The 23,968-nt window shown below is 43.6% G+C and overlaps 1 protein-coding gene across 1 annotated transcript in view; it reads right to left on the bottom strand.

The window, feature by feature from the left end:
• Positions 1 to 23,968, bottom strand: part of Swap70 (switching B cell complex subunit SWAP70) — a 62,165-nt gene that overhangs the window by 9,165 nt on the left and 29,032 nt on the right. The window contains exons 3-8 of the mRNA XM_021167078.2: positions 18,131 to 18,304; positions 9,911 to 10,138; positions 8,252 to 8,398; positions 6,342 to 6,450; positions 4,172 to 4,353; positions 956 to 1,063 (exon numbers count right to left, since the gene is read on the bottom strand). Of these exons, the coding sequence (XP_021022737.1) occupies positions 956 to 1,063; positions 4,172 to 4,353; positions 6,342 to 6,450; positions 8,252 to 8,398; positions 9,911 to 10,138; positions 18,131 to 18,304 (948 nt within the window). The remainder of the gene's footprint in view (positions 1 to 955; positions 1,064 to 4,171; positions 4,354 to 6,341; positions 6,451 to 8,251; positions 8,399 to 9,910; positions 10,139 to 18,130; positions 18,305 to 23,968) is intronic.

The following is a 23,968-nucleotide window of genomic DNA, read 5'->3' as shown; positions in this document are numbered from 1 at the left end:
GGATTTCTGAGTTCGAGGCCAGCCTGGTCTACAAAGTGAGTTCCAGGACAGCCAGGGCTATACAGAGAAACCCTGTCTCGAAAAACCAAAAAAAACCAAAAAACAAAAAACATAAAAACAGGGCTGGGGGACCGCGTGCTGGTAGTGTTTACTTCACATGTGTGAGTCACGGAGTTCCATACCCAGTACCCTGACACACATACTTTCAAACATGCTGGTGTACTTCTCTGCAGTTTATGAATTATGTCACCAACATTAGCTCCCAGTGTTCTCATGAGAGTCCCGGGAGCTCACAGAATGACCTGTGCAGGGAGCACACACCAATCACAATCACACTAGGGCTCAGAGAGACAGAGCAGGGAGGCAAGGCAGCTGCACATCTCCACATCCATCACAGGCACCTTCCTGAACACAAACAGGAATCTCGCCTTAGTCTAAGCAGACCCTGTTCAGGCACAGGGCTCAGCACAGCAGCATCCCATGAGAGACGAGTGTTCCAGTAACCAGCTGGCTCCACAGAGCAACTGGACCTTGGCGTGGTCAGAGCAGCAACCTGAGCTCAGACGTCTGTGTTCACTTTCCTCACTACAGAGGAGAAATGCTGTGGGTTTAGGCTTACTCTTTCACAGCTAGTCACTGTCCATACCACAAGCCTTTTGAGAATGAAAAGGATCCTGGCTGCCTCAGGATGACAGGGACACCTCAAAGCAAATGAAGGCATGTAACTACACTAACTAAGCATTTATCACCCCCACAGCATACAATTCTGCTGAGGGGTGTGGAAAACAAGGCACCCATCTTTTCCCTCTACCTCTCTGGTACACAGAAAATGCTTAATAAAGGATAACGCACAAACAAGCACACAACACCCCCAGCAGCCACCCAAGGCACAGCAAAGCCAGGATGAAATAGCAGCCAGGCCTTCCAGAGCTGAGGCAGCGGTTCTCAGACTTACCAGCTTCTCCCGCTCCAGCTCCGTGCTGAACCTGGTCTGTAGCTCTACCTGAGTCTGCAAGCGTTTCTTTTCCTCGTCTGCCGCACGAGATGCTGCTTCCTCCAGTTTCTAATCAATCAGTCAGAAGCCCATCCCCAGAAAAGCAAGATTGTTAGTAAGAGAAAGTCTTGCTTAAGCATATAACAAAAATTAATAAAATTAATAAATTAATAAAAATTAAACAAAAGCTGTGAGACCAGTCTGCCCAGTCAGCATATAAAACAAATCCAGTACGAATGACTCCATTCTAAACACTGTACACAGAGAATCCGAGGAGACCACTGGATCATTATCACTTGCAACTATACTCACAGTCTGACCTAGTTCTGGAGCTTTCTATACAGTGCTGTCTCCCACCACACTATTCCTTACACGTTACAGCTTCCAGGCAGGTGACACCCCCACCCCCACCCATCCTCAACCCCCTCCAAGAACAACTGGTTTAAAAAAACAAAACACATTAAAGCTTGCAGATTATCCTAGCGTGTTGAAGCTGTACCTGAGCAGTGGAGTGCTTGCCCAGCATACACAAGGCCCCAAAGTTGATCCATTCCACCCTCAAAGGACAAAAGGCAAAACACAAACAAACAAATACACAGGAAACAAAAAGGCTGTGGTGTTTCAGGCACCCCCTCCCCTCCCCCAGGCAAGAAGGAAGTGCCACTCCTGGCAGAAGAAAGCTGAGACAAGGGCGCCCTCTGTCCTCTGCTCACAGCCCAGGCTGGGTAAGGGAAGAGCTGCTGCTGGGTTTTCACTGGGGTCAAGGCTGGCAGGCAGAGAAGACAGATCTGATCACCCTGGTCTAAACTCACTTGGGCAAAAGCTCCACGGGGGGGGGGGGGGGGGGGGGGAGAAGGAAACAGAGGTGAAAGCAGGCTGTGCCCTCTGCTCTTAAAGCAGGACTGTGGATGGCTCCAAGTATGCGCTGCTGTCTCCACACAAGCTCATACAACTTGCAATCCTCCTGCTTCAGCCTTCCAAGTGCTGAGGTTATAGGTCCCTGCCACCACATGCACCCAGCCTTCCAGGGAAGTTTTGCACAAGGAGAAAAGCAAGCACTGCAGCGCTCACCAAACATAACTTTGCTATGTAAGGCATACAAAGGAGATTTGGGCAGTGATTAAGAGCAGTTCCACCCGGAAGCAAACCAACCAGATTAGTTAAGCCTGACAGAAGCAGGAAGGTCTGGCTAGGCAGAGCCCTCTCTAAGACTGGCCTTAAGAGGACATGGGTCTAAACTTAACCTCAGACTGAGGCTACTTCATTCCCAGGCACTGCGGAAATCATAGCAAACATCCAGAACTCAGTGAACTCTAGCGGTCAGTCAGGGGTGACGGGAAGGAAAGTATACAGGGAGAAGAGGAGAGCCATGTGGAGGGTCATTCCAGGTGACTGTGGCTGCGCACACCCCAGCTTGTTGCCCTGAGGAGCAGACTGAAGGCCTCGGGGGTCCAGGAAATAGTCCAGCCAAGTCACTACTAAATAAATAACCACACAATGACAAGCTTTGGGTAGGGGTGTCAGGATCAGTATCCATAGTTCCCACACCACCTTATCTTCTAAAACATCCAGTTTTCAACTAAAAGAAAAAGTATGAGAAACAGGAAAGTGTAACCCCTATGTAGGAAAACAGTCAACAGGCACAGCCTTTGAAGCAGCACAGGAGCATATCTACAAAGCCATTACAGTAAATATACTATAAAAGAATGACAGGAAGTCACAGTTAGAGACATAATAGAAGGAATAACAATATTCGGTCAAGTGGAGAAAGCATATCAATAAAGAGGCTAATTAATTTTTTCCATTTCAGTTTTTTCTATTAGATATTTTCTTCATTTACATTTCAAATGCTTTCCCGAAAGTCCCCTATACCCTCCCCCTGCCCTACTCCCCAACCCACCCACTCCCGCTTCCTGGCCCTGGCGTTCCCCTGTACTGGGCATATAATCTTCCCAAGACCAAGGGCCAAAGAGGCTAATTTAAAAGAACCAAAGGGAGAATGATGCGCTGTAATGTTCAAGAACCGACTGAAAAGTAAGTCCTCTAGAGGACGGTGTGCACAGCGTGCACAGCGTTAGGAAGCCAGGGCGTGGTGTGCTGGAGCACACCTATGACTCCTGAACTGGAAGCTGCAAGCAGGAAGATCAGACATTCAAGGCCAACTTCCCTATGTAGAGAGTTGAAGGCTAGCCAGGGCTTCAAGATCTTATTTCAAAAAGAGAATCAACTAGAGGGGCTCAACAATCTCTTTGGGCTACTAAAGAGATACACAGAAATTATACAGTCAGAAGGACAGAAAAACAAGAAAAATAAACAGCATCAGAGAATCTGGTGACTGTTACACACAATATTCTGTTCAACAGCATATGGAACAAGTAAAAAGGGAGCAAAAATACTTGAAGAAATACATGGAAATTTTACCCAACATAATGGAAAACCTTGGTCCACATTCTATAAATTCTAAACAGATAAAAAAAAAAAAAAAAAAACAAAGACAGTGCCAGACATGGTAGCCTCATCAGTCCTCCCAGGCAGAGCTGATTTCTGAGTTAGAGGTCAGTGTGGTCTACACAGGAAGCTTTGGGCCAGCCAAAGCTGCATACTGAGGCCCTGCCGTAAAACAAGGACAGCAGCAGTCGCAACACCACAGTAAAACCACAAAGAGACGTTGAGAGCAGCAAGACATAAGAACCTTCAGCAAACACCACAGCAAGTTAGTTCCCCTCAGAAACGCATGACTAGTCATTGTCACAAACTGGAATGCGCCATGTCTGGCTGCAGCAGGTGACTACAGAGCCTCCTACAGCACTGTCCAAGACAGCGGCTCTTCCATCAGCCCAGCCTTCCTGCCTATAGACCTGGGTCACCTCCTACTTCTCAGTTCTACTTCTGTGTGTGTATCCCACAGAGCTGTCAGAGCATGTGTGAACACACAAAACAACGGTTCAAGTCTAAGCCCTTTAGCACCATCTCTAAGAGGGACAGCTCAGAGCTTTACCCTTATAGACACACAGCTTGCTAGCCCTAGGGCTGGACACCTTCTGAGAACTCAGCTCACCAAACCACTCCTAACTTTTGTGCAGGAAGCAAAGCTCCTGAGGCTGTGTGTGGCTTGGGTACCAAGCGGGACAGCGCTTCCCTTGCTGTTTCCCTTGCCATCTCTGTCCTGCGCCTAACCTTCCTCACGCTTTCCAGCTCCTGCTGCTTGTTTTCATTGGCGGCTTGGAGTTCCTTCATCTGCCGCTCCAGCTCCTCCTGCTCGGCTAGCAGCTTCCTTCGCAGCTCTTTCCGACGCTGGCGGGCTTCCTTGTGTGGTGGGGGGCTGCCCAGCTTCAACAGATGGATGGTGGAGTGGATGGCTATAAGGAAAAGGAGAAAGAACAGGAATTATAATCATATATCTAAACTCGAATAATATGTAACAGCAGTCGGGATGCGATGGTGCCAGTGAGCTCAGCCTGAGCAGTATCAACTTCTCCAGCTCCTACATGAGGAATCTGTGCATTCAAGTCTCTTCTGAGTCCAGGCCCACAGCTGTGCACCTGTGCTTACAGACACTTCACTGGAAACACACCACACACACATACACACACACTTTCTAAGACAGAGCTTCATTAGATAGCCCAGTTTGGTCTGTCCTCAAACTCAGAGCAACCCTGCTGTCTTTGGTTACCAAGTGCTGATACCACATACCTGGCCCTTTCCTACTCCCCAAAATGCTAGATAAGGACAGGCAAGATGACTCAGCATGCAGACACTAGCTGTGAAAGCCTGGACCAGTTTAATCCTTGGGATCCACACATGAGATGTGGCATGGATGCCCATGCACACACATCAGCAGCACACATACACATAACAACAGTTTTTAAAGTCAAGAAAAATTAAGGCACACTAAGGGCAGAGAATCAAAGTTCTTAGCATCTGATGTGCAGTCTATTACACAGACTCTGCCCTCAGCTATGTCTATGAAATCACTTCCCTCCCTATATGTAAATACATATCTGAGTAGTTACCATTTATTGAAAATCTACATATACCATAGCACACAAAGGACTTCCTAAGACACATATTTGCAGATGAACACTGTCTGCATACATATATCACATTTCATATAAAAATCTCATTTCTTTTCTGTTTTTTTTTTAAATTAATCTTATGTTTATGAGTAGTTTGCCTGCCTGTATGTTTGTGCGCCATGCGTGTATCTGATCCCCGAGAAGGTAGAGGAAGGGTGTCAGACGCCCTGGGACCTGTAGGTACTGAGCATCATTTAGGGGACCAGCCAGTGCTGTTAATCACTGAGCCATCCATCTCTCTAGCCCCTTTTCTGGTTTGACTCTGTAAGTGAACCTATTATGTAGTGCAGACTGGCTCTGAACCAACAGCAATCTACTGCCTCTGCCTCCTGGTGGCATCACTGGCACAACCTACCACACCTGGCTCTTGGTGTTTTCAACTACTTAAATTTAATGTCCTCTTAACTAATAGCTATTGTTCAAATTCGAGCAGCATGAACAGACATCCAGGAAAAGTTTCTGCCTACTCTTACCTGGGCTTCCTGTCCATCAGCAACCAACGCTAACAGTTTCTTGTGTTCCTTCTGAGATCATTTAAGCAGATGAGTAAGGCTACATCATCCACTTCTTTTTAAATGCTAACACGATGCTCTCTCCTCAAGCTATCAGTTTCTTGAGTTACAAAACCACTCCATAAATTCCTTTTCCATCTTGTGCATGACCAAAATCTCAACATTCACTAACATTTTTCATATGCCTAGAGGAAAATTCCATACTCTTTCAAGAATTAGGGCAGTAAAACCTAAAATATAGTTTAGTCCCCACAAAGTCAAACAAACTGGCCAAAAAAATTTAAAAAGGGAACTTATGCCAGGCAGTGGTGGCGCACGCCTGTAATCCTGGCACTTGGGAGGCAGAGACAAGCAGATCTCTGAGTTCGAGGCCAGCCTGGTCTACAGAGTGAGTTCCAGGACAGTCAGGGCTACACAGAGAAACCCTGTCTCGAACCCCTGCCCCCTAAAAAGGGGAACTTATGTTTCCTTGGTTTTCTTTCTCATGTGGCAATCGCTATGACATAACGAAACAAACTATGCCAGTGTCTAGGCAAGGTTTGAAAACACAAAGTTGGAGCACTCACGGTTTTGGTTTTTTGGGCTTTTTAAGTTTTGTTTTGTTTTTCCCTGTCAGGGTCTCTAGAAGCACAGGCTGGCGTGGCACTCCGTGTAGAGAGCTCCTACCCCTCCCTGTCTACCTCCCAGTGCTGGGACTAAAAGCCTGTACCATGCCCACCTTCTGCTCCCTGTTGTGGAAAATAATAAAAAATGTCCTACCCTGAATCCATTCTTGTTTCTTCTTCTTATCTGAGGCACTGATTTCAAAGGTCTTATCAAAGCATTTTATTAGAAAAAGACATTTCTTTCCATCTTTGTCAGGCAGAGACTAAAACAGAAACCATGATTAGTTCTTTAAAATTTTATTCTTTTTTGTGTGTATTAGATTCTTTTCAAAGCAGCTGAGGGGAGAGAAAAGGAAGAAAGAAAGAGACTTGGTCTGACCTTAGGTGGGACCATGCTTATTCATGGCAAGGTGGCATCTTTGTCACCCACATATGTGGATGCCAAAATGTTCAGAGGAAGATAGGATGTGGCCTCTTGTTGAGGTGGAAATGACTTCCATAGTTCCAAGGAAGCTGGGAAGTGTAGTCCATGAGCAGGAAACTACCATTTTATTTATGGAGACAGGGTCTCACAACGTAGACTAGGAGGATCTTGAACTCACGACCCTTCAGCCCCAGCCTCCTAAATGCTGGGATTACAGGCATGTGTCACACCACACCTGGCTTAGTTTTCTTCTGATGTATTTCAATTAATTTCTTAACATGTAAGTCTAACTGAAACTCAGTGCCAAAAGAAAAACACCTAAAAATGCAAATGTCTGACTACTAAAGCTGTTCCCAGGCAGCCTCCTGAGTGGTCACAGTGACCTCTGACTGAGATGCCACATCTACATAAGACAAAGACAATACCCAGTAAGGACAAGGAGACCCATGCTCTTTGCTTGCACTCTAGCAGTTGAGAGTGTGCCCTGCAGGAACCCAAGAAGGGACAGCACATATTATAGGAGACCTCTGACTGCTATGGCTTTTTCTTACACCTGAGTTGTTACTGCTGGTGCCCTATGGTTCTTGACCTCTCTCAAGAGAGTGAGTGAAACGGCAGCACCTATGAAAATCCTTAGGTCTCAGTTTAGCGGAGTTATGAGCACGCCACAAAGTATTAACAGAGCTTTATACCATTTCTATAGTTTGCGTGTGAAGTCCCGATTTTAAATGTTATTCAACAATACCAAAACACTAGTGGTGGCTAATATACAAATCAAGTCTAAAAAACAAAAAAGTAATTTTTTTGACACAATGTCTTGCCATGTAGCCCTGGCCAGGTGGAGTAGGAAATCCTCCAGCCTCCTGATTGCTGGGTTTACAGATATGTGTCACTTTGCCCCCACAAAATTTCTGTTCTTTAGGACTTTACATCGCTACAGAATTAACAGCTATAAAATATATCACTCAAGGAAGACATGGAGGCCCACACTTGCAATCTTAGTACTGTGTAGAAAGAGGCAAAAGGATGAAGAGTTCAAAGCTACAGCAAGTTTAAAGCCACTCAGACTAGACGAGAGCCTGTCCTCATAAATACATCATATCTTTAAAAAAATAAAATAAAATGAAGAGTGGTAGCACATGCCTATAGTCCCTAGACCTGGGGTAGAAGAGGCAGGAAGATAAGGAATCCACACCCATCCTTGACTACATGGTTACTTCAAGCTACACGAGACCCTCCCTATCTTACCAAAATGGTCAGTTTTCTTCTATTTGCTTTATTTTAAAAGCTCCAGATCTTTAGTCTATTGATAACTTACAAAATCATCTTACTGCATTTTTTTTTGCCTTTTTAATGGCTTGATTTTACTCAATGATTCCTTACATACAAATCTCTCAGATTTGATCCTTATACTTTACTCAAACCATAAAACAGAAAATATATTCATATTAGGTACACATTTTGTCAGCTGTCTTTAAGATTTAGTTTAGAAGTCACAGTGACTATACTTTATTTTGGAAATGTCCACTTGGGGATTATTTGAAGGTTTAGTCGGTAAAAGTGAGGCTGGAAAGCCCATGGACAGCAGGGGGCAGCAGAGGGCAGCTGAGGGCAAGCATGCAGAGGCCACGCCCACTCACCTCCACACAGCAGTTTTCGTCCAGCAGGATGTCTCCTTTCTTATCTTTCAGATCCTCGCTCACATAGTAGGAAATTATGTTGGGTTTTAATACAAACCAGCGCTCAGTCCAGTTTTTCCGTTTGTGACCTTTCTTCATCATGTAACCCTATGACACATTAAACCAAATGTAACATGTGTGCTTTCATGTGACACAATCCTCTGACTGTCTTATTTACTCTATTATCTGACACCTGGTCCAAAATATACACGTCAGTGGTTCTCACCTGTGTGGACAATGGACAGGCGTCTCTGAGAATCCAGAGACGTGATCCCCAGTGAAATCCACACGACCACACACAAAAGCTTGACATGTAAATCTAGACATTTCAGAGTCTCTGCAAGTGACATACAGATAACAGAACCTTTGCTATTAATAAACAGTGAATTTTCCTACACTGCCTCACCTTTTAAGACATTTATCGAAATATTTATAGGTAAAGAGACATGTTTGGGAGGCACAGCGAAAGGAGACAAAATGGCATGTGGACAGAGACACAGCCATACATCCTTGTAATATCAGATCCCTAATTCAAGTTAAGCCTTAATCAGTGCTTACTGATGGAAGAAAGAACAAGGAAAATAATAATCACCTACTTAACAAGCAAAGCACTAAGTATGGAAAACGGAAAGCAGGTTATTTGATATAATACAGATGCCCGATGCCCTCTTTTGGTATGTCTGAAGACAACTATAGTGTACTCATATATATATAATAAATAAATATTTTTTAAAATGTTTGTTTTTTTAAAAAATATATATGCAGCTGGTACGCATCTTAATCCCAGGAGGTAGACTGAGGCCAGCCTGATCCATACAGTGAGTTCCTGGTCAGCCACAGCTAAGGTGAAATCCTGTCTCAGACAAACAGATGTTCTATTTAGTAAGTATTTAGTTTCCTACATGTATATTAGCCACTGTTGAATGCTGAGGGAAAAAAATATAGCCGTTAAGATAAATACACCTTTGCTATATGAAAGTATCACTTTCTAAAGGTAAAGGTATTTTTCTAATTCTATAAAAATATTGGAAAATCATGTACTTTCTAAAAATATAGAAAAAAATTCACCAAAATCACACATTCCGGAGGTGATCACTAGATAACATTAGTGAGCATCCTTCTAGACATCTCTACACGTGTGTCATGTTACAAGAGCAGGAGTTACAAGAGCCCACTGTTCTATGGCCTGTTGTTTCCACCGAACAATACACCATGGGCATCTTTCCACATTAGTGGGTACAGAATTACATATGACATGAGGGTACTTTTAAAAAATCATTTGGAAACTTGATTGAACAGTCCCTTCAAAAATAGTAACTTCTCAATTCTTAACTGTACTTCAAAACTGTGACAATCATTCTTTAAAACAAGAGCCTGGGACGAGAGATATAGCTCAACTGTGAAGCACTTGTCTAGAATGCATAATACCTTGGTTTAATCCTCAATATCCCAGCAGGGTGGGCGAATCCTAAAAGTCTAATAACAAAGAAAACAGAAAACTTTATTTTTGTTCTAAATCATTTAAAGAGTATAAGTGCCTTATGGAGAGGGAAGGAAGCTATTTGGTCTCAAACACCAGAGTCTAAAGATGAGACAGAGAGAGTGCTATGGCCCTCTTACCTGCTTCAATACATCTAAAATAAGCTCATTGAAGACCTCGTTAATGGCCATAGACACCGTCTGACGGTCCATGCCCTTGCTAAACTGTCCATTCCCAATTAGCTCAATAAGTTCCCATGCAGAAAGGCCATCTTTATTGTCATCAAAGTTTATTTTGTAATGTTCAAATTGTTCTTGTTGCCAACCTCCTCCCATAGCTTCTGTAAGCTTCTTAAGCAGGTATTCAATCTGTAGGGAAACAAAAAATTAATTATTTCTTTTTTTCTTCTCTTTTTCTTTTCTTTTCTTTCTTTTCTTTTTTTTTTTTTTTTTTTTTTTTTTTTTTTTTTTAGTGTTTTTGAGACAAGGTTTCTCTGTGTAGCCTTAGCTGTCCAACTTACTCTTTAGACCAGGCTGGCCTTGAGCCTTGAACCTTTACAAAGATCCCCAAGCCTCTGACTCTGAGCACTGGATTAAGGGAGTGTGCCACCATGCTATATATAAATACACCATACACAAACAAACTACTAACACCTCATTACTCTCTTTAGATAAATACTTCAATATACCAAGAACGTTAATCTTTTCCTCCTTCTGTTTTGATTTGTTTATTTTGAGACAGAATCTCATCATATAGTCTAGACTGGCCTCAAACTTACTCTATGTAGCCAAGTATGACCTTGAACTGATTCTCCAGACCCCACCTCCCTTGTACTGAATTACTGGAGCATTTGCAACCAGCACCCAGCTCTGCACACAAATCTCACTAAATATTAGTGTTAAATCAAATAAACATCTCAAATGCACAAGTTATCCCCTAATTTACAAATTTCCTATGTAAACCAGTTACCTCTTTCCTGTTGTCCCCATCCACCAGAACACTGATGATGTGATAAATAAGATTGGATTCCTAGCCTGAGCCAGAAAGGCTTACCAAACCCTGAAACATCAGACATCATACAGAAAAATATTGGAGGGCGGGGCAGAGGCAGTGACACTGAACAAGGAGATGGCATTGCTTGTCTTCAACAACCCCGTATGATGACTCTCAAACACTATCATTCATCTCTACCTTCCCAATTTTTCCTCTCTATCTGATGTATTTCTAGAGCATATTCACAGTACACACTGATGGGTGTGACCATGGTAATTCCATACGTGCACATCAGATACTTTGCACATATTTACCACACCTCCTGTCCTCTCTGATCTCCTCCCCTCATTACTGACTTCAGTTGGTGCAAAATCACCCACAAACCCCACACCAGTACTCTATGTCCTCACCGCTTACATCAAACCAGTAACAAAGTGCTGTTGACATTCCTGGGATCAGCGGTTCTCACTATGAATTAAGCCAGGATTTTTGTGATGGAATGAAAATATGCTAGTTCAATCACAACAGAGCCAGATACAGTTTTACAAGTTTTTTGTGTACACATATTTGTTTGTGTTGGATCAGGATATAAAATGCTTATCTTCCTAAAAGGTTGAAATGGAAAATAAATATTTAGCTGCATGCCATGGCATACTTAATGGCAGCACTTGGGAGACTAAAGCACAGCTATTTCAGGCCAGCCAGGGCTACAGAGGGAAACTCTGTCTCAAAGAATAAAAGAAAGAGGGGTGGGGGAGGATGAGAGAGAGAGAGAGAGAGAGAGAGAGAGAGAGAGAGAGAGAGAGAGAGAGAGAGAGAGAGAGAGAGAGAGAGAGAATAAAATAAAACCTCCCAGGAGAAAGAGAAAGTACTGTTTTTCCAGACAGTTCACAAACGTGATCCTTCTCCATGTGCTTGCTTCAGGCCTCATACTGGGCATCTCACCCTCTCCGAAGGCCACACTGCATTTTTAACAAGACCCCAGGTTCCCTCACACTGCTTCAACCAACCCTACAGCAGGCGCTGCATTCCCTACATCCCCTTCTGTGTCCCGCACTCAGTGTGCTGGGTTCCATTCTCTAATCCTCATTTGCTTTTCCACCCCTTTCTGAATTCTTCACAGGTGCCCCATCTATCTTTGAATTCCCAGAGTTCAGCAGGGGACCTCAGCTGACATCTAAAATGAACAAGCTAAGCTCCAATCTCCTCATCTGTGAATGGGGATAACAATACTCATCACACAGAGGACAGTCAGCACAGAGCCACCCAGCAGCCACACCACCGAGGTCGCTTCCCCTCCACACTGGGTGACATTACACAAACACTTAAAATTACACTTGAGAAAACGTTTCCCAAGTATGAGAACAAAGAATGCAAAGTTAAGCTGACCCATGGTTTCACCTGCATAAACAGAAATGCAGACTTTCTGGCAAACATTTGTCAAAACCACAGAAAATATTTAGTTACAAATAAGACTTGGGGTTCATTTTTCTTTTTTATTCTTTGTACCCCCGCTAATGTGATTATAATGCTGTTTGTGAAATAATAAAATGCAACAGGAAATGGAAAGAACTTCCATTTACAAAGTACTGCAAGTTCAAAACCATCACAAGTTTAGTGATAGAAGCTCCGTTGGGATAAACATTCATTAAGCAAGGCCTTGAAAAAGCATGAGCAGTGTCAGCAAATGCTCTGAGTGGAAGGGAAGCACACTCAGGCCCCGCTCTCCTCTTGGTGAAGAGGTGTCACTTACAGCCTAGCCTTTCGTGCTTCTAAGGGGGTGGAGGGTAGTAACCGAAGAGGAAAAAGGATAATGAGAAAAACAATTAAAGTCAAGAAGAGGCTAAAACAAAATAAGTTTTTTAAAAGAAAGGGGAGAGAGAGAGAGAGAGAGAGAGAGAGAGAGAGAGAGAGAGAGAGAGAGAGAGAGAACACGTACGCAAGCAGTAATCAAAACTATCCTCAGCTAAATAATGAATTCAAGGCCAGCCTGGGCTACAAGAGAGTCTGTTTACTCCTATTTTCAGGTAATAAAAGATAGTTAGCTCCTCTCATGGGTATTTTGTTCCCCCTTCTAAGAAGGACAGAAGTAGCCATATTTTGGTATTCCTTCTTCTTGAGCTTCATTTGGTCTGGTCAAAGTGTGGAGCAGAGACTGAAGGAAAGACCATCCAGAGACTGCCCCACCTGGGGATCCATATATAGTCACCAAACCCAGACACTATTGGGGATGCCGACAAGTGATTGCTGACAGGAGTCTGATACAGCTGTCTTCTGAGAGGCCCTGCCAGTGCCTGACAAATACAGAGGCGGATGTTCACAGCCAACCATTGGACTGAGCAGGGAGTCTCCAATGGAAGAGTTAGAGAAAGGACTGAAGGATCTGAAAGGGTTTGCAACCCCATAGGAAGAATAACAATATCAACTAACCAGATCCTACCCACCTCAGAGCTCCCAGGGACTAAACCAAAGAGTACACATGTAGGGACTCATGGCTCTAGCTGCATATGTAGCAGAAGATGGCCTTATGGGCATCAATGGGAGGAGAGGCCCTTGGTCCTGAGAAGGCTCGATGCCCCAGTGTAGGGGAATGCCAGGACAGGGAAGCAGGAGTGGGTAGGTTAGTAAGCAGGGGAGCGGGGATGGGATAAGGGGTTTTGGGAGAGGAAACCAGGAAAGGGGATAACATCTAAAATGTAAATACATATCTAATAAAAAATATAAAAATAAAAGATAGTTAGATAAGCAATTATCCAAGGTAGTGAGTGATAACATACATAGAAGTTCTAACTCCCTAAGGGTGCCCAAAACGAGGCACTGGGCTGCTGGTTGAGACTTAGCTCATCAAGGGAATACTATGAGGAAGCACATGTGTATGGCATGTGTGTATACAGGATGAAGGACCATTGTGGATTTGACAGGATGCTGTAGCCCATGACACTACACAAGTCAGGAGACAGCCTTTGCTTACCCACCACCTCCCAGCTCCAGGTGACCCTTTGTTTGCAACTTAGATTCTCAATTCAGTTCTCAAAGCAGCTTCCCAAGTTCTTCTGGAACCTTCCTAGAATGGTAAACTCTCAAGCCCTGGAAGGCTGACCTTAAGCCCCAACACCATCAAGCCATCACTCCCAGCAACTGTGTCCTTCCTGTTGACTTGGAACACAGTCATATACACTCCAAGGAGCAGAAGGACCTTTTGACTGTGCTGGCCAGAGAGACACATTCTCACTCCACTATTCAAGTGAACTAAATAATGAGTCACGTGTGCCAGGGTTGCTTTACAGGAGCGCCTGTGCAAATTCTAAGGCTCATTCAGTTCAGGAAGCAGCCTGCTTCCTCCTTCCAAGCAGATTTCACCAAAAATAACAAGAAGAAACTTCAAGCTGAATGTGATTTTTCTAGGTCTTTGGCTTGGATTTTTATTCTGTCAAAAGTTCTCTCTGAGATTAAAGGAGCAACCTACATTTTACCTCACCTAAGATGTCTTTACAATATACATTTCAAGTTTGAGTTTTCACTGCAAGGCACTTCTTCCAAATACGTGTGTGACACACACATCCTGTTTTCTTCTTGGTTCTGTGGGAAATGACACTAGTAAAAACTATACTTTATGCTTTGTGGGCACACATTTCCAAGAATTATCACCAGAAGAAAATGTGGAACCAACTCAAAGGGGCTCACCATCTCTTTACAAACGTGCCGATAGAAAACACTTTGACTTGACCATGTAATTTAAATATTTATTTAACATTCTTGACATTCGTTCTAGGTGATGGAAACCACAGAATATTGTGGATGCATTATTCACACAACTTCCGTTGTGAGACAGTATTGGCTGAAGTAGAGAACAAAGCCTGGACTTCACTGGGTATGGTACAGCATATCTATGATCTCAGTGCTCAGGGTGGAGACAGGAGAATAGCCACAAGTTTGAGGTCAGCCCAGGCTCCACTGTGAAGCCATGTCTCAAAAACTAAACAAGTAACAACAACAAAAACTGTAAACTTTAAACACAAGTGATCGTTATGATAAGATGGATTACTAGAAACATAAAAATTATGCAGGAGTGGAGGAACAGGAGCACGCCTCTAACCCAGCACTCCGGAGGCAGAGGCAGGTGGATCTCGGAGTTCAAGGCCAGCCAGGAAGAGAGATCCTGTCTCAAACAAACAAACAAACAAACAAACAAACAAAGGAGCAGGAGCGCGCATGTGCGTGCGTGCGTGAGTGCGTGTGTGCGTGTGTGTGTGTGTGTGTGTGTGTGTGTGTGTGTGTGTGTGTGTGTGTGTTCAAGGTAAATACATTCTATTTAGGCTCTATGTAACGGGCAGTAAGCGTCTCTTATGTACATGAGACACTCTGAACTTGCAAGACTTTAAAATTACCAACAGATAAGTTAAACCCACAAAGACATTGCATTTTAAATTTTATTTTTTTAAAATGTATGTTTTTATGTTACATTTTCTAAAACCCTGCATTTCAAAAACAGTTCAAATATATAGTTTTTATATTGTTAAATATTTAGAAAGGAAACAAAATTTAATAGGCACTATTTTTCACATCCTAGTGTGACCTTGAGGGTGCAGTGCTTGGTCAAAGGGCAGATGGCTTGCTAAAGCCCAGTGTGCCAAGGCCACGGTGAAACTTCAAGAGGCTGACTCCGCAACTGAAACAAGTTCATATTAATCTCTCCAGTGATCCCTTCTCTACCCTGCAGGAATATTCCTGCTCACTCACAGAAGAATAATCTCTAAGTCTATCCCTATTTCTACTTAGTGGCTAGAAACAGACCTAGTCATGTAAACCAGGCAGGCCTCAATCTCTTGATCCTCCTGCCTCAAACTTCTCTGGTGCTGGAACTGTAGCACATGTTCCTATTCTGAGAGGAATTTCCCCGTCTGAGAGGAGACGCAGAGGCACTCAAGGAGGCAAAGCACTGAGTAAGCCCACACGAGACACGACAAGGTCTGCTGCACCAGAGAGGTCACTCTCCTCCCAAACAGGGTGGACATGCTTGAAGGAGGACAGAATGTTCGAGTCAGCCTGCAATGATAAAGGCAAGCATTCAGAAACCCAGGCTGGGCTGCAGCAAAGATAGCACCAGGCCCCTCAAGGCCCGTGTGGGTCATGCTCTTCAGGATCATCAAGAAGCTGACCACAGCAGTGGCTCAGTGGTAACGAAGCCCCTAAATCAAGAAAGCTTTCACCATGTCTACAATAAAGTACACACACATCCTTGCTGCTTAATTGTTAATTCTGAAAGCAAGACAAAGTGGCTTGCAGGTCCACCATGGATATTTTCGTGACAGAAAAATCCAAAAGGTCAAGGATAAGAGACCCATCCACTTCTAGTTCCAACGCACATATAAACTTGGAATTCTGAATGGTAGCTGCAAAATATCTTCAAAGACCATATTGGAAGACCAGGAATGGTGGCATACACCTTTAGACCCAGCACTCAGGAAGGCAGGGGCAGATAGACCTCTGTGAGTTTGAGGCCAGCCTGGTCTACATAGTCAGTTCCAAAATAGCAAAGGCTCTGTAGAGAGACATGTTAGAAACCTTACATGAGCTGGAGAGATGGCTCAGCAGCTAAGACCACTGCCCATACCCACCTGGTGGCACACAACTTTCCATAACTCCAGTTCAAGGGAATCCAATGCCCTCTTCTGACCTTTAAGGCCACCAGCACCAGGCACACATATGGTGCACAGACACATAACACAAACAAAACACTGATAAACAGTAGTAGTAGTAGCAGCAGCAGCAGCAGCAGCAGGAATACAATTATTTTCTAAGAATATGTGCATATCCCTGAGCAGCAGCGTGTCTGTCAGAGGCCTTGCAGGGCACCATTACCCACTCTGGATTATGCTGGGCAGTGCCTTAGGATGTTACGCTCCATGTCCCCTTTAACAGTCATGTACACTTAATACTTAAACATTACCATACTTAACTCCAAGACTACCAAAGAGAAACTGCCTCTCCCTTGCTACCAAAGGCTACCTATTGTTATCCAGAGGCCCCTTCTTACTCCTATCTGATTTTTCTGCAATTTACATTCTCATGTGCCTCTTCTTATCTGCTTCCTTTACCAAATCCACTTCCTCCTGCTGCTATAGAATCCGCCCCAAGGTTCTCCTTGGCCCTCACAACTCCATCTATGGTCGCTCCCTCCCTGCCCTAACCCACTCCTGTGGTTTCTCCATGTCTCTTTCCAGCCCTAGCTTCTCAAAAGCTCTAGCTGTGTATTCCCACAAGGATATACTCTATCTACAACATGAAATATGCCATACATGTTATCATGGCCCACTTGGTGAGCACGTATCACGCATGGGTTCAGACAATGCATCAAGTGTTTCACATACTTCAACTGTTTTATCCTCACAGGGTACATTGTAGAAAACAGCTATCTCCATTCTAAAGGTGGAGACACAGATCGGAAGATTACTCTGCTTCTCTGTGAAGAAGTGGTAAAGTCTGGTTTCAAAATCAGTCTGTTTCAAAGACCACACTTTATACAAAACAAACCACTGTGCTACCTCTAGGTGCCCAGGACTGAAATGTGCCACAACCAGGCACTATCAACAAAAGTAGACAAGGAACATGAGGGTACAAATTTAATCTACTGCTTATGGCCTTATGTAGCACAGACCAGTTAGCTGTGTTCTGCAGAGGACTCAGACCCTAAAGTTCAGCCGCAGGAGTCAATAACATCATAATCATGTATCATACAGGGAACTGTCATCTTAATTCAGAAAGACCCCTGTCTGGTCAAACCTCTCCTGCATGTCTGGTTTCCAGAAAGCTGCATAGGAGCCTTACTCCTAATCCCTCCCAATGCCCTTGCCTGGGACATGCAGGGAGAAAGACACAGAACAAGGTCAGCAGAGGGGCTCTCCTTTGCTTTGAGCGGTCTAGAAAAAAGCCATCATCCTAGACTTTGAAACTTGAAACGAGAAAAGCTGCACCTACTCCTAACACAGTGAGAGAACAGTACTCTGGACCCTACATACTTCCCATGGAGCATCAGCCAGTTCTTCTGCAAGCAGACAACTATGTTGTCCCTTGTACTGAACAAATACTCTTTATATACTATGAGGATGGATTCACCTGCAACCACAGCAATTCCAAGAGGAAGGGTCTCACTGTCCCTGCAAATCTCCAAGGAAAATTTTTTTATTTGCCCCTAAGATTGGGCTTTTCTGGATTCAACCTGTTTTGCCTCTGATCTAAAGAACAAAACAAAACAGTAACAAAGAAGCAAAAATAAAAACAAATATCAAAACTGAATCAACACAAATTTTGCAAATCAGGTCTTCTCAGTGCTTAGACATCTAAAAAGTCCCCAAAGCCACACTTACCTCTTCTGGCACAATAATTAATGGATACTTGTCCTCTGACAAAAAGTTGAAAATGACCCACACTTTAAATGCATCATCTTCTGTAATGAGTAGAGGACTCTTTGTGAGGTTTTTCTTGACACAAAGTGTCCAACACATTCTATTGAATTCAATCTTGTCAAAGTTGTCTTGGACCTAGAAAGGAAAGAGGAAACTCACAAGCCAGTCCAAAATAAGGTGACACATATGCACACGCACAGGCGCATATCAGAGAAAATACATGCAAAGAGACAGTTGAAATATTCGTATGTAATGAATACTTTCTCATTCCTCAACAACAAAAATGTATGCTGTAATTATTACTTTCCAGAGACTGATATCCAATCAATCTCACCAAGAAACATAAAGACAATTATTGTAACCAAGATTCCATGGGAATGCTGAGTAGCTAATCCGACCTGAATGTGGGGCTACTGATATTTGAACTGAGGTGTGGCTCGGTGGTGGAATGCTTATGTAACATGTTCACGGCCTGGGTTTGATCCTCATACTGAAAAAAAAAAGTTAAACAGAATAAGAATGGGTAAAGCATGTTCCAGATTGTAGAATAGAACGTCAGAACATCCAGAGATGGCAGCAACCATGGCCAGTTGAGAAAGAATGTGGGTGGTTAAATGTAAGTGGGAAACCCATGCGACGGTGGTCTCAGGTGGACAGAATCTACCTTGTGTTCATTTAAACAAAAAGGAAGTTTATTAGGAGAACAATGAATAACCCCACAGATCCAACACGAGCAAGAAAAAGGAGGCAATGCACCTGTGCCAGTGACAGTAGGAGTCAGAGCTTCAGTCAGAGGAATAGACTAGTGGGGACCCCACAGCCAGTACACCATGAGACAACACCACTGCGCCTGTGCTGTGGCCTCTATGCCACTCACTACAGTGGGTCCCCCCTGAGCCTGGGGCACATTCTCATGTTCAGGTGTCATGAAGCAAAGAAAATAAGGACGTATACTTTTCTGTCTCCATGTGAGAGCCATCAAGAGCCTGTGCAGTGTCTCACATTAGAGTTCAACTCGAGCCAGACCAAACCTGGCAAAGGAGAGTTGAGGCTCTAAGGAAGAGGTTGGTCACTCATGGTAAAGAGTCAGGACTTTATCTGTACTAACAGCTGAAGGCTCCGTGGTCTTCATTTTTACAGCCATACTCTGGGACAATATGGAAGGCAGCGTGGAGGAGCTGGAGAGCAGGACAAGAGCAAATCATGTTCTATTTGTCTTTGGAGAAGCACTGTGTTGTGTATAATGTGAAGCCCCTGCTGGCTTCACGGAGATCTCTTGATCTTTAACCAGAGTCTGTGGTTGGCAAGCCAGCCTCTGAAAAACCGAGAGATGCTCTCTGTACTCTGTCTTTACCCCATCACTTCCCATGATTCACACAAAGTGTCCAACACACTTGTGCAGATCATGTGTCCCTGCCTGACTTGTTTATTTATTTAGCTCCAACACCATTTATTGAAGACTTATTTAAATGTGAAGGGCAGGAGATATCTTCCAGGAGTCAGTTCTTTCCTTCCACCACGTGGATCCTGGGAACCAAACTTGGGTTGCCAGATCTGGTGGCACACACATTTACCAAGTGCACCATTGACACCCCCAGTAGGGACGAAACCCAGAGCATCGTGAACGTTAGACAGGCATTTGAACTTATAAATCCAATTCCTCACCCCTAGCCCTCACTTAGACTAACTTGATATAATTTTATAATTTGAACAGCATCCCTGTTTTATAGATCAGGAAATAGGTTCAGAAAACTGAGGTACTTTACTCAAGTTTACATGACTGGTACACATCAAAACTAAGGCTTAAAGGCCAACTCTTTCCACTCTGTCAAAGATAAAGGTCCCTGTGTGACGCAGGTTATCTGTGCAGAACTACTTCTAACAGCCACTGACACCAGCTCTGCCTGCACCTTGGGAACAAAGCACTAAGTGAAAGACAGGCCGTATGGACAGGGCACGTGCACAAAAGCATGAACTTCATGTTCCTGCTCTGAGGAACAAGAAGTGATTCCCTGAGTGTCTGGTAATTCACAGGATTCCCCCAGGGAGTGGCTTGATAGCTAACTGGAGAGTGAACAGAGGTCAAATCACAAAGGACTTACAATTTTAAGAAATAATACACAAGCCAGTTTAGTACTTTGTAGAAAAGAGCATTTGAAGTGGACCATAAAGTATGCTGAAGGCCAGCTAGGTGGCTCAGTGGGCAAAGGCACTTGCTGGTAAGCCTGATGACATGAGTTTGATACCTGGATGCCACACAGTGGAAACAGAGAACTGACCATTAAGTGGTCCTCAGTCTGTCTGTCATGGCAAGTGGTGTGTATGCACACTAAATAAATGTTTTGTTTGGCTTTTTAAACCAGGGGCATTGACAAAGACAAGGAAAGGTATTCAAGAGCAGGAGAGGAAAAGGCACAGGAGCAGCAGCACTCATGCAGAGCAACTTGGGCTGATCGGCAGGAAGATGGAAGATCAAATGCCAGAAGTAAGCTGAAGCCAAATGTATGCTATGTCTGAGCACAAGAGAAACAAGCAAGGTTTTTAAAGGTAGGACGTGTGTAGAGAGCACACCAAACACACTGACATGTTGTGCAGGGGTTTTCAGGAGGTAGAAGGAAGGTACATGTGATGGTTTGTATGTGTGCTTGGCCCAGGGAGTGGCACTGTTGGGAGGTGTAGCCCTGTTGGAGTAGGTGTGTCACTGTGGGTATGGGCTGTAAGACCCTCATCCTAGCTGCCTGGAAGTCAGTGTTCCACTAGCAGCCTTCAGATGAAGATGTCAAACCCTCAGCTCCGCCTACAACATGCCTGCCTGGATGCTGCCATGCTCCCATCTTGATGATGATGGACTGAACCTCTGAAACTCTTAAGTCATCTCCAAGTAAATGCTGTCCTTATAAGAGCTGCCTTGGTCATGGTATCTGTTCACAGCAGTTAAACCCTAACAAGGACAGTGTACAAACCAAGGGAGAAGCGAGGGAGGTATTCAGCTGTGAGCATCTTCAAGTTGATAGTCTAGAAAAACAGATATTCAAAAACAAAGAAGGGGAAAGCAAGCCACAAGAAGTCAACTTGTGAGACACCAGACAATGGCGCCATGATAACCACAGACAGAAGACTGAAAGCAAAAGCAAATGAACCAGAAAAAGAACTTCAAGTTGGGCACAACACATCAGCACTTGGGAGGTAGAGGCAGGAGGATCAACAGGTTAACATTCTCCTCTCTACTTGGTAAGTTCAAGGCCATCCTGGGTTAAGAACAAAACCAAAACTGGAAGCCATCCAAGGGTGGCAGGGTACTACACCTGTAATCCCAGCACCTGGGAAGCGTGGGCTGCAGAGTGAAACTTTGTCAGGAAAAATAGTAACAGTAACTTCATATCCAGTGTGAGACACTGAAAGCCTTCCCTCAGAGAGGAGGAGTAAGGCAGGGGCATCCACCTTGTTACTTCTTGACATAGTACTAGAAGGACTGGCCAAAGCAATGAGGCAAGAAAAATAAGTAAAAAGCACACAGACTGGAAGTCCCTAAGTGGATGACCGAATCTTATATACTATATATCTTATCTTCAAGAAGAGGAAAGACTCGCAATAAAAACCTTAATATACAATACTGCTGAAAAAAAAGATATAAAGAGGTAGCAAAGCATCTCATTACGTTCATGAATTAGAAGACCTAAGATGTTCATAATGTCTAGAGTAATCTACAGATTCTATGAAATCCCTACCAAAATGTCAATATGGTTTTTTGCAGAACTAGACACAGGGGAAAAAAATTCTAACATTCATATGGAATCTCAAGGGATCCTAAATAGTCAAAAACAATCTTACAAAGAAAAGAAAAACAAAGCTGGAGGCCTCACATTTCCTAAAATGTGGCACAAAGCTAAAATAACTAAAACATTATATAATGAGGATGTCAAAACAAGCATGGAAACAGAACAGAATCAGTGATCTGTTCAAGCACATACGCAGTGACCTCCAATAAAGGGCCAAGAACACACAGCGAAAGGACAGCCTCCTTAATAGAGCGTTTCAGAGACTAGACATTAACATGCAGTAGAATGCTCTTCACCTAACACTGTGTACAAAAAGTAACTCAAAATGTTTGGAGCTAACTCAGTGGGCAGAGTGCTTACCTAACACACACAAGTCCCTGAGTTCTATCCTTAACACCATAGCTGGGCAAGGTGCTGACAGCTGCCATCCCAGCACTGGGTGGGTGGTGAAAGCAAGGGAATCAAAAGCTCAAGAACATCTGTAGCTACACTGTAAGTCAAAGGCCAGCCTGGACTACATGAGGTCCTGCCTAAAAAGGGAGGGAGGGAGGGAGGGGGAGGGAGGGAGGGAGGGAGGGAGAGAGAGAAATAAGAAAAGAATGAATTATTAAAGACCTAAAACTACACTTATACAACTTTTCCAAGAAAACTTGGAACGCTTCGGGACATTTTAACAACAAGGGTATCTTGTTTTTAGTAACCATGCATTTATAAGGGATTAATTATTAGAAAACAACAGATTCCTCCAACTCACTGACAACACTACCCACTTAACAACAGCCAAAGGAAAAAATTTAAATGAGCAAAAGGCTTGACTAGACAAGCATGTGTGTGTGTGTGTATGTGTGTATATGTATGTATATGTATATATATGTATGTGTGTATGTATACATATACATACATACATACAACATGTGTGTATGTGTGTATATATATACATACATATACATATATATATATATATATATATATATATATATATATATCCAGAGAATGTCTACAAATGGCCAATAAGCCTTTGAAAAGATGTTCAAAATCACTTATCACAGGGAAATGCAAATCAAACACAATGAGCTATGAGCTCACACCTGTCAGATGGCCACCATCAAAAGCAAATCAGTGAAGTGAGGATTTAGAGAGACCGAGCACCATGACACACAGGGCTCAGTTTCTGTGCATCCCTCTTTGTGTACTGTTGCTAAAACTGAAAAATGGCACAGCCTCTGAGAAAAGCAGTACAGACATTCCTCAAAAATTAAAAAGGAAACTACCACATGATCCAGCAATATCATTACTGGGTAAATATCCAAAAGAACTGAAAACAGGACCTTGAAGACATATTGTACCCCTATATCCATTGCAGCACTGTTAAACAACAGCTAAGAAGAAGAAATGTTCAGAATAGGCAAACCCATGAAGCAGAAAGTAGGTTACTAGTTTCCTGGGGACTGGGAAAAGGGAGAACTGAGAGTGATATAAACAAGAACAAGGTTTCTCTGAGGGATGATGGGATAGTGAATGTCCCGACAACTACTGTAACTATACAATTACTAAGTGTACACTTTAAGATGGTAAATGTGAGCTAAGCATGGTGGTACAGACCTGTAATCTTAGCATTCACAGGCTAAAACAAGCAGACTGCTGTGTGTGTGTGTGTGTGTGTGCGCGCGCGCGCGTGTGTGCGCGTGCGCGCGTGTGCGTGTGTGTAGAGTCTATTATTTCTATAATGTAAGTCCCAGGAATTGAGCTCAGGTTGTCAGACTTGGTGGCAAGTGTCTTTACCATCACACACACACACACCTGTATATTTGCTATGCAGGCCAACATGGACTGCACAGCAAATATACAGAGGCCAACCAAAGCTACATGGAAAAATAGTATCTCAAAAAGACAAAAACAGCCGGGCGTGGTGGCGCACGCCTTTGATCCCAGCACTTGGGAGGCAGAGGCAGGTGGATTTCTGAGTTCGAGGCCAGCCTGGTCTACAAAGTGAGTTCCAGGACAGCCAGGGCTATATAGA

Source organism: Mus caroli, chromosome 7, assembly GCF_900094665.2.
Source record: "Mus caroli chromosome 7, CAROLI_EIJ_v1.1, whole genome shotgun sequence".
In the NCBI taxonomy this organism is placed as follows: Eukaryota; Metazoa; Chordata; class Mammalia; order Rodentia; family Muridae; genus Mus; species Mus caroli.
Note: the sequence above shows the minus strand (reverse complement) of the source record. Positions and strands in the feature narration are given on the sequence as shown.